At 39.9% G+C, this 17,451-nt stretch overlaps 2 protein-coding genes across 7 annotated transcripts in view; one reads left to right on the forward strand and one right to left on the reverse strand.

Moving 5' to 3' along the window:
• LOC138749637 (sodium- and chloride-dependent transporter XTRP3A-like) overlaps window positions 1-3,990 on the forward strand; it is a 66,360-nt gene extending 62,370 nt beyond the window's left edge. For all 3 annotated transcript variants that reach the window (XR_011348800.1, XR_011348795.1, XR_011348798.1), the window contains one exon: window positions 927-3,990. The gene's annotated coding sequence lies outside the window, so the exon portion shown is untranslated. The remainder of the gene's footprint in view (window positions 1-926) is intronic.
• Window positions 3,991-10,021: 6,031 nt separating this feature from the next.
• Window positions 10,022-17,451, reverse strand: part of snrpd1 (small nuclear ribonucleoprotein D1 polypeptide) — a 32,510-nt gene continuing 25,080 nt past the window's right edge. For 3 of the 4 annotated variants that reach the window (XM_069911586.1, XM_069911596.1, XM_069911577.1), the window contains exons 2-4: window positions 14,770-14,846; window positions 12,301-12,492; window positions 10,022-10,204 (exon numbers count right to left, since the gene is read on the reverse strand). In XM_069911586.1, coding sequence (XP_069767687.1) covers window positions 10,128-10,204; window positions 12,301-12,492; window positions 14,770-14,846 — 346 coding nt within the window. In that variant the 3' untranslated portion in view covers window positions 10,022-10,127. Of the gene's footprint in view, window positions 10,205-12,300; window positions 12,517-12,566; window positions 12,700-14,769; window positions 14,847-17,451 lie in introns of those variants that run through there. The other variant, XM_069911569.1, reaches the window with a different exon arrangement.

Below are 17,451 nucleotides of genomic sequence, written 5' to 3' on the forward strand. Positions count from 1 at the left end.
AATTGTGTAAGTGCATACACAACACAGGTCACCCCTCAGCCTCAGACATTCCAGAGAAAGCTCCAGTTTGTCCAACTCCGATGGAGTTTAGAAGGATGTGGGGGGACATGATTGAGGTATACAAAATTATCAGGGGGATAGGCAGGGTGAAGTCGGATTACTTGTTCCCAATGATGGGGGAGACGAGGACTAGAGGGCATAGTTTAAGAATACAGGGTAGGCCCTTTAGGACGGAGATGAGAAAACATTTTTTTTACCCAGAGAAGTGTGAATCTGTGGAATGCTCTGCACAGAGGGTGGTAGAGGCAGATTCGCTGATTATGTTCAAAAGAGAATTAGATAAGACTCTAGTGGGCAAAGGAGTTAAGGGTTATGGGGATAAGGCTGGAAAGGGGTACTGATGGTAGTGATCAGCCATGATCTGTAAAATGGCGGTGCTGGCTCGACGGGCCGAAGGGCCTACTCCAGCTCCTATTGTCTATTGTCTATAACCCAATCATTTATAGTCTCGAATCCAGGCAACATCCTGGTAAATTTCTTCTGTTTTTTCCCCCCCAAAGCTACAATGCTTTGCATGGGGCAATAGAACAGCATATGTGCAGTCTAACAGGTCTTGGACCACTCTACTTGTGGCCTAAACAAAGTTTTATATAGCTGCTCCATGACTTTATTTTATAGTGAATGCTCCATCCAATGAAGGCAAGCATACTATACACCTCCTTTTATCATTCTATCTACTTACTGGGGCCTCATTTAGGATTTATGGACCTAGACCCCCCCCCCACCCCAAAGCTCTTTGCACACCAATGTTTTCCCCTCACGTCACCTCCAAAAATGCAATACTTCACACTCATTTAGATTAAATTCCACCTGCCATTTTTCTGCCCAGATTTCTAACTGATGTGTCTTTTTGTCTTCTTTGATAGCCCTCTACACTATCCATAGCTCCAGTAATCCTGAGAATTACCAACCTACCCATCTACATTTTCATCATTAATGTACATCATGAACAACAGGAGCTCCAACATCAATCCCTGCAGAACCACTGATCATGAGTTTCCTGCCAAAATAACAATCCATGTGGCAGCTAATTCCCAATTCAAATGATCAACTCACCTTGGACTCCATGCATCTGTACCTTCTGGATCAGCCTATCATGAGGGGCCTTGTCAAGTGCCTTACTAGTTAAAGTCCATACAGATAACATTCACTGCCCTAACTTCAAAGTTCTGAGAACATACATGATATCACATCTGCAGGCTAGGCAGAATTTCTACTCATCAGTATTGCAAAACACTATATTCAAAATGAATGAAATGTAAGCAAAGAAAGAAGGGCAAACAAACTGACTGTGCAATACAGAAAATAAATATTCAATAATATACAAAGTAAGAGTCCTTAAACGAATCTCTGAGTTTAGTAGTCTGACGGTGGAGGGGGCAGCATCTGTTCCTGAACCTGATGGTACGAGTCTTGAGGCACCTATACCTCTTTCTTGATGGAAGCAGCAAGAACAGAGAATGTCCTGGACGGTGTGGATCCTCCATGATTGCTACTCAACATGGACAAGACAAAGGAGATGATTGTGGACTTCAGCAGGAACAGGGGTAACCACCCTCCACAACACATTAATAACTTATTAATGAGAGAGTAGAGGCTATTTAAGAAGTGACCTATCCTGGGGGAAAAAACTTCTCCTCACTTGTCAGGAAGACGCAACAGCAACTGCACTTACTGAGAAGATGGAGGCAGGCAAGACTGCCTGCCAAAATCCTGTCAACTTCAAACAGGAGCTCAGAGTGTCCTGGCCAACTGCAGAGTACTGGATCAGAGAGCAATACACAGGACCATAACAACAGCAGAGAGGATCACTGGGGTCTCCCTCCCCTCCATTAATTGGGACCAATGTTTGAAGAGGACCCCTACAATCCCACACATAGTTTCTTTCAGCAACTCCCATTGGGAAAGAGATACAGGTGTATGACAACCAGAACCACCAGGCTGAGTAACAACTTCTTCCCATGGGCAGTGAGACTGCTGAATGACTGAATGAACTGCTCATACAAATCCTCTGAGACTATTCAACAATATTTATTTATTTTTCATATATATGTATATACAAACAGTATATGTATCATCTGTTTATGTTTGCAAGCTTTTGCACTGAGGACCAGAGAATGCTTTTTCCTTCAGGTTATACTTGTAAAATTCGATGATAATAAACGTGTCTTGCTCTCCAACAGTTCCATTCCATGTAGATTTTCTTGATGGCGACCACTTTTGCCTGTGATTGACTAGGCTGTGTCCACAATCTTTTGCAGGGCTTTCCCCTCAGAGGTTTTTGTGCCCCCATATCAGGCTGTGTTGTAGCCAGTCAGCACACTTTCCCCCACACATCTATAGAAGTTTGCCAAGGTTTTTGATGTCATACCAAACCTCCACAAACACCTGAAAAGGCAAAGGCACTGATGTGCTTTTTTTCACGATGATTCATGTGCCTGCCCTTGTCAATCACTTGTCACCAAACTCAAATCAAATTGTAAGACATAAATCACTTTGCATAAATCCATGTTGACTTTCCCCAATCTGACAATGCCTTTCCATATATGGATAACTCCTATGCCTATATATCCTGTTCAACAGTTTCCCTACACTGATAATTTACCAGATCATCTCGATTTCCCTTCCAAAACAAAGCAACAATATTGGCTACTTTCCAACCTTGTAGAACCTTGCATGTTGCTAAGGAGGTGACAAAGATCTTTGAAAACCCCCAGCAACGTCTTCACTTACCTTGTTCAATAACCTGGGATAGAACACATCAAACCATTAACCACCCTAATCATATTTTATTCCTTTCACAACTGCCACATTTCTCTGCAAGCTTTTTTTTTACAAGAAAATGCAAATTAAATTAAATTTTATATCATAGACCAAAAGCTAAAGTTGTGATAAATGTCTACGCCTTTTCATTTAACTAGATCGAGTCGACAAGGGTTTCCATTATCTCTAGCTTTATTCGTTTTAGCAATAGAACCATTATCAGAACTGATTTGTTCTGACTCTGATATTAAAGGTTTTAAAGTTGGAAGAGAGGAATACAAGATTAATTTATTTTCAGATGATGTAATAATTTATTTGACAGAACTGGAAGACCCTCTACGTAAATTATATTTAAAGTTAAAAGAATATGGAACAATATCTGGCTATAAATTGGGATAAAAGTGACATTATGTTCTTTATTAGAGGTGATTATACTCAGTGTAAAAGAGATATCTAATTTAAATGTCCAACAAATGGAATAAAATATTTAGGCATACAAGTAGATAATAATTTAAATTGAACTATACACCATTATTTAAGAAAATTTATAAAGATTTTAAAAAATGGATAGAATTACCAATAACACTATTGGGAAGGGTGAATTGCATAAAAATGAATACATTTCCAAAAGTGCAATATCTTTTTCAAACTTTGCCTGTATCTCTCATGCAGAATTTTTTCAGGAATTAAATAAATACATAAGAAAATTTATTTGAAAGAGCAAGATGGCGAAGGTTTTGTTAGAAAAATGAATGTGGAAATTTGAATTAGGAGGTCTACAAATACCAAATTAAAAAAATTATTACAAGGCAACACAAATTAATTTCTCTTTCCTATTTTACAAAGAGGGAGAAACCAGAATGGATTACAAGAGATGTATAAGATAGGAGAGATTTATAGGGATACTCCACTGTTGAAGCATTTGATTAATATACAGAATAAAGTAAATAATGAAATAGGAATGATTGAATGAACTGCTCATACAAATCCTCTGAGACTATTTATTCAACAATATTTATTTATTTTTCATAAATATGTATATACAAACTGTATATGTATCGTCCGTTTATGTTTGCAAGCTTTTGCACTGAGGACCAGAGAACACTTTTTCCATCGGGTTATACTTGTAAAATTCGATGATAATAAACTTGTCTTGCTCTCCAACAATTCCATTCCATGTGCTATTTAAAATGCCTTTGACTCTGCCATCTATATTATTGCAAAAGGGAACTCAAAATCAGGGAATTCATAGATCTAGACAGAGATGGGAAATAGATTTAAATATGTATTGGGGAGAAAAATTGGTTGGAATTATGTAATGATAGTATGACAAATACAAAAAAAATGTTAACTATAGATTGGTTCAGTATAATTTTTTTTACATCAACTATATTTTACCCCACAAAAATTAAATAGATTGAAATCAGACCTCAGATAAATGTTTCAGGAGTAGTCAAAAGATAGGCACTTTCCTACATTCTACATGGACATGTTCAAAATTGAGGCCATTTTGGATAGAATTAGGAACATTTCTAGAACAAGTCACAGGAGTTAAATTTCCACAAGATCCAATGTTCTTTTTATTAGGTAATATTTCAGTGATAAGACCAAGATTGAAATTGGATTTTTATCAAAAGGAATTTGTGAAAGTTACTCTAGCAGTTGCAAGAAAATATATAGGACACGGAAATCAAATTCACATTTAGGAATGGAAAGATGACATGAAGAAACACCTCATGAGATTACATATAATTTAAGGAATAATTATGATCCTTTTTTGAAAATGTGGTCCCCATACTTACACATTGTAGGTATTAATTTATAAAGGGTTTTCCCTAACCTCATGAATTCTTGCTAACTCCAAGGACAGAGTAAATGAATAATATTTAAAAGGCAAAGTTGAGTAAATAGACCAGCCATTCTCAACGTTATAAGGCTATGGCCCCCTTAGGATTCTGTTCAGTGAAGCAGTCAATTTCAGTTGGTTTTTTAAAAAATATATACTTTTATCCAACTGACTACAGAAAAAAAAAATCATGATTCAGTTTGTGGCCCTCCTTAAATGTGCTGTGGCCCCTAGAGCAACATTTATGAGGTCTGCTGAAAATGGCTGTTTTGGACTGTGGTCCTTCCCCACAGCTTCCTCACATTGGTTGCGCAAAGCCTCATTGAATCCATCAACACACACTGATGCAGCCTGGAATGTGTCACTGGCAGCATTCCAACACCAACATTTCGTGGCTCTGAAAGACCAACAGGTTTTAAGCAGAACAAAGTGCGCCTTTCACCAAGATGATATTCCAGCACTTCTGGATGCCTGGCTCTGAGTGTGTCCCCAGAAACAGGCCATAAATCGGAGTTTTCTGTCACACTGTTGCAGGGGAAGAACAAGAATATTTGCCCTTCTCCGCACCTTTTTATTAAATCTGCATCCTTCAAGGAGGTGGGCAACTGTCTTCACTCCACTAGTCATCTCAGGGACAACTTGCATTGTGGGTGATGTTCTGGTTGAACAGGGAGGGCTCCTCTCACCACCAAATAGGCAAAGCCCTGGTGCTTGTTTGAGTACTGGTGATGAGGCATTCTGCCAAATGAGCTGACAGTCTGCTCCAGAAACCACCTGTGTCCATCAAGTAATCATCTCTCAGTGTCTGCAGGCATTCCACACTGACCACTGCCCGATAGTGTAGATCTGCACGGAGCAGAGGCACAGTGCTCCCACTAGGTCCAGCCCCCCAATTGACTGCCGTCAGTTCCACCCAGACTTTGAACAGCCCATTGAGGGAACAAATGGTGGTTTGATTTGAAATCCCACGACCGCAGGTCTGTGCCCAAGATGGTGGCGTCTAGGAGTCAGCAGCATCCACGAGGGGCTGTAGATTCCAGGGAAGCAGAGGACTGAAGCAGGGCACCAGAGGATGGGAAGATTGCACACCATCTGAGAAAGAGAAGCAGAGGAAACAACCTGCAAAGTATGGTGACCACAGCAGTGGACCAGTGAAGGGGCTCTGCAGCTCAGGGACCAGTGCATGCGACAGGATGCTGGCGATCGAGATTAAGAACATGGGTTGCTGGAGAATGCTGTCAGGAAACTCCTGACAGCCCAGGAGGGATACCAGGTATCAGAACCTCGATACAAGGAGGTGCTGAGGGCGCTGAAGGTTTCCTGACCACGTCGGGGTGGGGGGGAGGACTCTCTTTTACTTCTCTGACTGTAAGAGGTGGTTAGGGAATTCCTGCCAGTGGACAATCATTCTGCCTTGCAGCAGGCAAAAAGAAATTTCATGTAATATGGCAGTTTTAAAAAAAACAATGATAAATTGAATCTTGATTGTCCTTGTGGTCAATGGTGTTTGTCTGGAAAAACTTATCCAAGTATTATAGGTGGTGTGGCAAATACAGCTGACTGGGACATTGCACAGCAATGGAGCCAGGCCCATCCTTCACACCTAGAAAAGGTAGAACCTCAACATATAGTGACACTTGGTGCCCTTGTACTTTGGTTCTACGGATAACCTGCTGTAGCCACACACAAAGGTGGTCACCAGGATGAGGGCAATATTGGGTTCACTCTTTTCCGCTGTCTGCTGACTTGTACATGACGATCCTTTGAATCCTTTCCATCTTGGATCCCTATTTGAACTGGAAGACTGCTGTTGCTCACCAGGGTGGAGGTGGGGGTAGGATGGGCCATGCATCATCAACAGTACCAAGAGCACCTTGCACCGGATGTCCAGGTTCTTCCCCGTTATTGAGGGAGTGGTGCACTCAGAGACCCATTTTCTGGTGGATTTGTGGTCTGTTGTGACCAATTCTTGTTGCTGCCTCGGCCCCTCCAAACTAGATCCCCAACACCTTCAGGTAGCCAGATCTGACTGTGATGGGGATGGTGGACTGTTCAGACCAGTTTCTGTTGATCATTGCCTCACTCTTCTTCCAGTTTAGCCTGGCACCTGATGCAGATTTAAAATGGTCACACGTTAGTCATTGTGCAGACCTATCGTGTGTTCAAACAGAAGACAGCGACATCGTTCATGTACAGGGAAGACTTGATCCGAGTGCCTCCATTACTTTGCAATGTCACTCTTCAGCCCTCAATTTAAAAAAAATTCAGCAAAAACTCTACCCAGCACACAAATAAGACTGGAGAGCAAGCATCCTTGCCTGTCTCTGAGCTTTTTTTTTTTTTTTTTTTTTCATGAAACAATATTTATTTGCATATATGAATACTTGTCCTGCACATGTACTGTTTGTCTGTACATGTGTGTGCTATATCTGGTTGTGTGTCTGCGTGTTTTTCACCGAGGACCGGAGAACGCTGTTTCGTTGGGCTGTACTTGTGCAGTCGAGTGCCAATAAACTCGATGACATTGTCGGCCAAAGAGCCTGAACTGGGCTGCAATGTTCTATGTCAAGTAAGAATACTTAAATGAGTCCCTGATAGAGTTTTTTTTTTTTTTTTTTTTAAATTTTTTTATTTTTCACACCATAAATCACATTAGCCATGATATACACTATTTCTTTTCACGCATATACAGTGACTTTTTCTCCCCCCCCCCCCCTTTCCTCCCAAACCACCCCCCCACCCCCCCCTCTCATCCATTTTAGGTATACAATCTAGGTTGCATTAAGCCAGTCAGACAATGTTGTCATTCAACAAAATTACACCAGAAATTCTACTGAGTCCATTCTTTTCTTTCCTTCTCCTTCCATCAACTTAGGTAATGTTTGTCCCCGGTAGGTTTTCGCTATTGTATTTAATGTAAGGCTCCTATACTTGTTCGAATATTTCAATCTTATTTCTTAACCAATATGTTATTTTTTCTAATGGAATACATTTATTCATTTAAATTTGGTAGTTTCTTCCTTTTAATTTGGTTATGTATTCCATTAATATTTAAAGACATATAGTTCAGCGTAGCCCTTTTATATTTTGTTTATCTTCTCTTTCCGTTTTTCCATCATTACCTTTCCTCCTTTTCCATTTCTGTTTTCTTATTTTCAACTCTTTATAAGACAACATTCCTACAACATCTAACATTTTCCTTATTCTCCTATTTCTATCTTATTTATCCCCAATCTCCCCTTCACCTCCTGAGTTGTCCTTTATCCCTTGTCGGACAACCACATCTCCCCTCTCCATTTGGATTTGCGAATCCACTCGCAAGCGTCAACTGATTTTGCAGTGACCGCTATTTCCCCCCACCCCGCCTCCCCCAGAAAAGATTTCACTTTTCATATGTCACAAAGGTCCCTCTTTTAATTCCCTCCTTATTCTCTCTATTCCATTACCTTCCCTTATTAATTCTTGTCTATACTATCTATATTTTCCTCTAAGTACAGATACATTCATGTATGCTCATTGTCTCTATTCACTCTTATACCTCTTTACCTGCATACATATCAATCGTGATCATTTTTACTCTCATTACCCGTCTTCATCCCTCAGTCTATTTTTGTCTTTACCCACATACATATCAGTCGTGATCATTTTAACTCTCATTACCCGTCTTCCTCCCTCAGTCTATTTTTGTAATTGTTCTGCAAATTTTCGTGCTTCTTCTGGATCCGAGAATAGTCTGTTTTGTTGTCCTGGAATAAATATTTTCAATACCGCTGGATGCTTTAGTATAAATTTATACCCTTTCTTCCATAAAATCGCCTTTGCTGTATTGAACTCTTTTCTCTTCTTTAGGAGTTCAAAACTTATATCTGGATAAATGAAGATTTTTTGCCCTTTATACTCCAGTGGTTTGTTGCCCTCTCTTACTTTTTCCATTGTCTTCTCCAGTACCTTTTCTCTTGTAGTATATCTTAGGAATTTTACTACAATAGATCTTGGTTTTTGTTGTGGTTGTGGTTTAGAGGCCAATACTCTATGTGCCCTTTCTATTTCCATTTCATGCTGTAGTTCTGGACATCCTAGGGTCTTAGGGATCCACTCTTTTATAAACTCCCTCATATTCTTGCCTTCTTCATCTTCCTTAAGGCCCACTATCTTTATGTTATTTCTTCTGTTATGGTTTTCCATTGTATCTATTTTTTGAGCTAGTAGTTCTTGTGTCTCTTTAGTTTTTTTATTAGATTTCTCCAATTTCTTTTTTAAGTCTTCTACCTCCATTTCTGCTGCTACTGCCCGCTCTTCCATCTTGTCCATTTTTTTTTCCATTTCTGTTAAGGTCATCTCCATTTTAATTATTTTCTCCTCTGTGTTGTTTATTCTTTTTCTTAAATCCTTAAATTCCTGTGTTTGCCATTCTTTAAATGATTCCATGTATCCTCTAATAAGAGCAAGTATATCCTTTACCTTGCCTCTCTTTTCTTCTTCTATTTCACCATACTCTTCCTCTTCTTCTTCCTCTGGGTTGACCATCTGTTGTTTCTTTGTTGCCCTTTCCTTTTCTTCTTTCTTGTTTTCATTGTTTTCTGTGGTCTCTTCTTGCTGCAGGTGTTCTGCAGCTGTCGTTGCCGGCTGTGGAGATCGACTCCCCAGCTGGTCCCCCCTCCCGTCGGTGTGTTTTTTTTCATTCGCATCGCGCATGCGCGAAACTTCGCGCATGCGCGGTTGCGCACTTTTGTTCGGCTCTGCGAGCCATTTTTGTAGTCCATTATTTACCGACCTGAGGGAGCGGGTTTCTCTCTCCGCAGCGGGCCTCTTCGGACAGGTAAGGCCTTCACCTTTTCCCTCCTTTGTCTTCTCTTCCTCTCTTCTTACCGTTGCTTTCGACTTTTCTTTTTTTGTCGCCATCTTCTTTCCACCTTTATACTCACTTTTCTGTAACTTTTATTTCTGTGCCTTTGTGTTTTCTCTTGTTTTTCCCGACTTTTCTGGAGAGGGCTGGAGTTCACCGTCCGGCCACTACTCCATCGCGTGACTCCTCCGCCTGTCTCTGAGCTTGATGGGAAAGCCATCTGTTTATTGAGCTGACTTTTGACTTGAAACTAAGAGAAACGAGTGCACTCCAGCTGGTTGGGGGATCTCGGATAAGAATCAAAAGCTTAAAATCACAAAATGAAATTGATCAACAAAAATAGAGATAATTATTGTAATAATTAGGTAGCTATATTCATTTCTTTGCCAATTTAGCATTAATTTTATTATTCACAGACATGTTAAGAACAAATTTGAATGTGAAGATACAAAAGAATTCATATTCTTATTTTTACCAATATTTGAATAAAACAGTGGAAAACAAGAGGATGTGAACTGATTTTATTAGAAAGGGAAATAATGCAAAAATTATTGAGTAAACAAAACTTTTACAACATCAACTGCAATCGTCTCCATAAAGTGGAAAAGAACATTATCGCCTTGGTCCACCTCTCCCTCTGCCACGGCCCCTTCCCCGGCCTCGGCCTCTTCCTCGCCCACGTCCAGCAACTAAAAGTTAAAACATATGAGCCAAAGTTAGTTGAAAGAAAGATTGGCATTATTGTTTTCATACCAATGACATGCCTGGATGAAAGAAAGTGAGAAATGTGGAAATACTGATCCACTAGCATATTTGCATAAACCTGAGCATTTTATTACTCAAATAAAAAGACATTAATGCAGTGGTAATTTCTATAGTGTTCTGCATTGGTTGATCAGGAATTTTAGTTATCACAAAAAATATATTTATGATACAGCTGCATTGATCAATAAGGCCTATAATAATTACCAATACAACTAGGGACTGACAACAAAGTTTGCCAGATCGCAACATCAAGGTTGAAGCTGATTTTTTAAACTTTGGATCCTAAAATGGATATAACAATGATGGACTATGGACTATAATAGGCTATGTGGGGGAGTCCAGAACCCGGGGCCATGGTTCGAGGATAATAGGCAAACCATTTAGGACCGAGATGAGGAGGAATTTCTTTACCCAGCGGGAATTAGATATATTTCTTCAGCATATGGGAATTAGGGGTTACAGAGAGAAGGCGGGGACGGGGTACTGAACTTTAAGATCAGCCATGATCTCATTGAATGGCGGAGCAGGCTCGAAGGGCCGAATGACCTACTCCTGCTCCTATCTTCTATGTTTCTATGTTTAACTACCTTCTGTGTTGCTGGATATTCAAATTTTCAAAAAAGGTCGTGATGCACCCAGACAGTGTACATTCCACAATGCACCTGTAGAAGTTTGATGACATGCAAATTCTCCTCAGAAAGCAGAGATTTAAATGTGTCTTTTTCATGTTTGCCTCAATGTGCTGGATCTTCCGAGAGGTCTGAAATTAGGATTTCCAAAATTTTGAAAATTATACCTTTCTTTACCTCCTTGCTATAAATATAGGTGCAATTTTCCTCAGTCTCTCCTAACTAAAATTAACAATGAGCTCATTGGTCTTTGTGACGTTGAGAGCAAGTTTGTTCAGGATCAGCCAACCTAGTTCTTGATCTCCATCCAGTATTCTGATTAATCTTTTCCAGTTGTCATCAGCGAATTTGTAGATCGAGTTGGAGCTGAACTTGGCTACTCAGTCATGTCTGTATCAGGAATTGAGCAAGGGACCAAGCATGCAACCTTGTGGTGCCCCTTATGTTGATGGTCAACGTGGAGGAGGTGATTGAGATCTGCCTATGAGGAAATTGATGATTCAATTGCAGAGGAATAGACAACTGGAGATCCTTTAATTTGTTCATGTTAAATTTGTTTGGTATGATGGAAATGAACACTGAGCTGTAGTCAAAGAATAACACCCTGATGTAGGTGTTACTTTGGTCTAGATGATCTAACGCAGAGACATTGAAGTGCAGTGTTTGAAATGCTATGTTTTGTGAAATTGCACATTTAAAAAATTTAGCTTGTTCGTCAATGAAAATGTGATTCTATCACGAATTAGATATTTAAATGTACACATTTGCTACAATGTCCAATTACATCACACACATAACAGAAATATCCCTCACAGTTTACAACTGTTCAAAGCTTTGCCTCAATTTGGAAATCATTGTTAAAATTATTCATGGACCGATAGTAATAAGACCAGTATCATCATCGAACCAGACTACAAAACATCTTTTGATATTTGGAGTTCTGCTGCGTAGAATTTCATTGAATGAAATCCGGTGAAAATTTGTAGAAGCTCACCACCAAAACTTGTAATGTCTAGTGTATATAATTCAAATTACAAGAAGTTTTACATTTTGATAAGAAATGTAACCTGCCTCTAATATATGAAGCAGTGTAAAACTGGAAATCTGCAAACATCCTCCTTTACATAGGAATCTCTGAGAATTGATTTAGATAACTGATCTGGCCTTTCTCTCCCAAAATGCTATTTACCACTGCTTTCATTAAAAATCATTCCTTCATGTCTCAGCCTTATATGAATCAGAGAAGCAACAAAAAATTGTTTAATTGTTTTGTGCTGGACAAAAATCCAGATCCTGTCAGTGGGAGGAGTTTTGTAACCAATATTATCTTGTAATCTGATTTAATGTTTACACCAAGACATTCCAGTTAAATCTCTTAGCCAATCCTATACCTGCTTCTCTCTTTTTTGACTTGACTTTTGGCTCAACATCCACTAAGAGTGTGTCCAATGGTAAGCTGTCTGGAAGGACAAAGTAACGAATGTTGTTTCCTCGAATACTGAGGGTTTCAAGCTGTACAGGTTCTCTGTTCTTCAATGTCATCTTCACTGCTTTCAGGTGAGTGTTCATACTGACATCCACTCCTAGAGTTGAAACCAAATAGAAATCTATTGTGCATTTTCAAAATAAAACTTTTTAAATATATTGGGTTGGTTACCTGCTACACTTGATATAACATGCTTCTTCCTCAGGGTTAAGTGGAACTTCCTTAAGTTGTGCCAATTAAGATGGGTCTGGCTACCCATCTTGTACTGAACATTTTTTTTCTAGTTCTCAGTTGTTATGGCTGTGGCTCTGCCCAACTGCAAAGGGAGGCAGGGAGAGGTATCAATACGAAATACCTATAATAGTGCTCTAGTACTGTCCTGTAGACAAGACATTAACACAAGCCGCAATTACATGTGGCTAGTAAATAACAGTTCCTGTGGAACTAGAGTAGAACTCCGATTATCCAAAATGGTTGGGTCCGGGCCTGTTGGATAAATGTATTTTTCTGAGAATTGGTCAATTTTTTTAAAACAGCCCAGTAGCAACAACACTTGTATCAATGTTTAAACAACAACAAACAAGGGAAGGATTTTTAAGCATTAAAATAATGTTTAATTCTCACCAATTAATTGCTGGCTGCCACCAATCACCGAGACTTCCCAACCGTAGCCAATCCCGACACATATGCACTCTGCTACTGATTCTTGGGGCTTCCCAGGCCGGTGGAGAATGGTGAGTTGGTAGGCTCCTTTCTCCCTGGTCACCAGAACTCCTGATCCCAAAGCTTGAGCCCCAACTCAGAATCCTTCTCACTAGGCCTACTGCACACACACCAGGGAGTCGGGTGTGAGGGAAGGGAAGGGAAGGGAAGGCCACTGAGCATGAGGTTCAGCTCCTGCCCAGGAGGCCGTTCTTCTTGTTGACACTGGGACAAAGGATTCTTCTGACTGCTTACAACTGGGAGATAATGGCATGCAGTTTGAGAGGGAGAGCTGGAGAGGAAAATCAATAGAGGAAGGTAAATAAGAAATAGATATGGGGGAGGGAGTTATCTGAAACGAGGACAATTGTTGTTATAGTTTAATGTCGGGTGAGTTTTTTTCTCCCCAAACTATGAGGTCAGTTCAGCTCCAGAAAATTTTTGGATAAATGAGTATTTTTGATTTGTTTTGGATATCCTCAGTTATCTGAAATTTTTTTAAAAATTCAGATAAATGAGGATTTTGGAGAAACCGATTTTGGATTATCGGAGTTGTACTGTATTAGAAGAATTATCAAACACCATTACAACATATTATCAGGCTATTTAAATTGACAGTTGCATTAAACTATAAAAACAACTGGAACCCTACCGAGGAAACGTGGAGCTTTCTGGGACATACTAAAAATATGAAAGGCAATTTCTTTCTCTGAAGAAGCTACAACCAATATCACATGAGCATGTTCAACAATGATGCAACTTATTTCAAAACAATGTTCATGTTTATAGACTGACAGACAATCAATGGGTCCAGTGTAAGTTTAATTGCCATGAAGGATATAATAATCAACAATTTAAAATTAAGGGCGGCCCAGTTAGTGCATTGTTACAGTGCCAGCGTTCAGGGTTCAAATTCGGTGCTGTCTGAAGGAGCTCTGGTTTCTTCCCACCCTTCAAAAGGTTGTAGGTCAATTGGGTGGCACAGGCTTATGGTCTGGAAAGGCCTGTTACCTTGGCTTAGGTCTAAAAATACTCACTTTCTTTCTAACAAGTGCATGAAGTCCTTTAACAGGCATTTTCATGAATCTTCACAACCTATGTTCTCTCCATCTTGCCTCACCATCTGTTCTCCTCATCTCAAAATCCTCCTCCAAGCAAAACAATTCAAAACTATTCTGTCATTGAATTTTCCATGATCAAATCTCAAACATTTCAGTGACTGAGGTTGGGTGCTCTTTCCCTACCAAATTACTCTTTACAATTACTGCAAAACTAAATAATTTTTTTAACCCACTTCTCTCTACATAAATATTTCCAGCACATTTTTTATTTTAAGCTTTAATGACATTCCAATGAATTCTCACCGTTGCCCATTCTAATTATTTATTCCAAAATTTAATTAACTCCCACCTGTGGATTACAAGGTTTCAAATTTTAATTTATAATAGGACCTTCCATCCCACATCACTCAAATACATCCACATAACCAATTAACCTACTGACCCCGTAAATCTTTTGAGACATAGGAGGAAAATGGAGCAACCATGCAGATATGGGGAGAACATACAAACTCCTAACAGAGAGCGGTGGATTCAAACCTGGATTATTGGCGCTTTAATAGCATTGCACTAACTGTTAGTGCTCATCCAAGTTTCTGAGCTTATTGCTTTACCTGTGATCGTCCCATGCACCTGTGTTCCATTTTTCAGCTCAATAGTTACAGTCTCATGGCTCAACTTCATCAAAAATCTGCAGAAAGAAAAATTCCCAATATTACTAAGACAAATGTGAACATTGTTGTTGCTGCTCAAGAAATACAAACCAAGTTTCTGTATTTTGTTCTTTATAAAGCTCCTTCACATTGATCTGCAATTTATCAGTGAACTATCATAAATGAAATAAACGCACAGGGCGAGTTTTCCAGGTTGCCTGACTTGAGAATATAAAATTAAAATTAAATTTGTTTGAGAACTTTTTAGCCAGTTTAAGAAGATTTAAAATTCCAGCCTCTACAATCCAAAGCATTTTTTAAAAATGTAATTATTCTAGGCTCACCCAATTGAGACAGTTTACATGAATTTAATACAGTGTTGTGGAATTGTTCAATGATTATGTATACCTCAAAATGTGATGTTGAAACACAGTTGACAATTAGGATTCGTATACAATTATTAAAAAAAGTCTCATCCACATTACATTTCAAAGCTATTCCATTCTTTAATAATTGAGCAGCACAGTTAGTGTAGTGGTTAGTGCAATGCTATTACAATGTGAGTGACCCAGGTTCAAATCTGGCACTGTCTACAAGGAGTTTGTATGTTCTCTATGTGTCTGTGTGCATTTCCACTGGGTGCTTGGATTTCCCCCCACCCTCCAAAAACCTACAGGGATTGTAGGTTGGTATATTTGGGAGGCATGAACTTAAGATCACAAGATATATGAAAAGTAGGCCCATTGGCCCATCAAGTCTGTTCCACCATTCCATTATGAGCTGATCCATCCTCCAGCCTTACTTCCCTACCTTCTCCCATAAACTTTGATGCCCTGACTAATCAAATAGCTGTCAATCGCTGCCTTAAATACACCCAATGGATTCACTTTCACAGCCACCTGTGGCAACAAGTTCCACAGACTCACAACTTATGAGCCAGAAAGGCCAGTGTTAGAAACAGGATTAGCGAACTCTGCATATCAAGAGACTGTAGCTCCGAGAATCAGGAAGGTGTGAATAAGGACAATAACATGAAGGGACACCGACAGGATACCCCCTGGTCCACCAAGTGCACAGAAACAGCACTTAGGCAGGCAGGATTGCCTAATGCCAAACCTCTCCAGCAGGAGGCAGAAGAAGGTAAGGGGGAGGGTATTCCTATACTGAAATCAACTGTATAAAAGTTGGGTGAGCCGCAGTGTATGTGTGTATTCCCAGGGTAAGGGGAAGCACCCAACTTTGCATTGTTGTAAAATAAATGTTCTTTGTTCTCAATTTTTGTCTCGAGCAATTTCTTTAAAGGTAATTCTGTTTCTAACAAATGGGGGATCGTCCGGGATCACACTCCCTCCACTGACAGAGTGCCCGACGACGAGAGTAGGTGCACCCCAGCTGATTCAGCTGGACTCACGGACGACGGGTGGCTGGTCAGTGGAAGAAGCGAGTGATATCCGAGAAGAGGCATTGAGAACAAACGACGAAAGGAAGCGCGCTAGATAGAGCCTTGCTACTGGAACGCGGTAAGAGGAATTTTACTTGCCTATCAGTATGGGAAGTATGGGTAGCAAGGAAGAGAATCCTGGTAAAGGATGTGAGGATCAGATAACTACGTACAGCCCGCCTGGGTTGATGTTATCTTTTCTTTCTTTCTTTTCCTATCTTTTATTATTATAATTTTTAAACACATACAGTTCAAAGAGATATGAAAAATACATAGTAAATAACGAATTAATACAGAGATATTAAACAATAATATGATGTTATCTGAGTGGGGCACGGGAAGGACCCGTGGAAAGGACAAACTGACCATGGTCAGGTATTGTTGTAGAGACTGGGTTAAATACCCGATTAAAGGGAGCTCCGTGTACTGGCCAAAGCTCGGATCCGAGGATGACTGGATGTGTCAAGCTTTGAACATCTGGCTCTATCAAAACCAGAGAGATAACATAGAGAGCAGGGAATATGCAGCCTGCTGGCTCAGGGGATCGTGTGATCAATTGGTTTTGAAAGAAAAAGAGTAACCTTTTGTCCCTGAACCACAAGGGTGGGATGTGCTTACATTCCCTCCCTCTACCTTATGTTCCTCCTATGCCGGCTCCTATCTTTCCTCCCCCTCCTATGCCCTACCCTTCTGCACCTTCCCCTCCTCCCCCACAGCTAGAGAAAAGAGAATAGGAGTGGTATGATGACTCGCTCACAAAGCACTCGATTACTTTATTGTTTAATTGTTGCTTCTCCATTTCTGGGACATCACTTAATTACTCACAATGTATTAAGTCCTCCTGGGATAGAGGCAGCAGAGGTGACAATTATTTTCCTTTAGAATGTAGACAGGGCATAGATTTAATGTATAGTCATAGTGGGATATGGGTTAACAAGGGATTCCAATACGGACCAGGGGAACTGAACAGCTTTAGTGGAGTACATCTAATTTATATCTTAGCCTACACAGGTATTAAAGACAGGAGTTTTAAAGCGATAGCACAAAGGACATGGTGGGACAAAGACAGACAGAATGGTAGTCAGGATTGTACATGTCGCAGAGAGAGAGAGTTAATACATATGCTAATGTACACAGACAGGCTTGCATTCACAAGTTCAATGATACTCATGCCAATGTTAGCAGACAAGCTGCAACACAGG

The sequence above is a fragment of the Narcine bancroftii genome, chromosome 1, assembly GCF_036971445.1.
Source record: "Narcine bancroftii isolate sNarBan1 chromosome 1, sNarBan1.hap1, whole genome shotgun sequence".
Classification (NCBI taxonomy): domain Eukaryota; kingdom Metazoa; phylum Chordata; class Chondrichthyes; order Torpediniformes; family Narcinidae; genus Narcine; species Narcine bancroftii.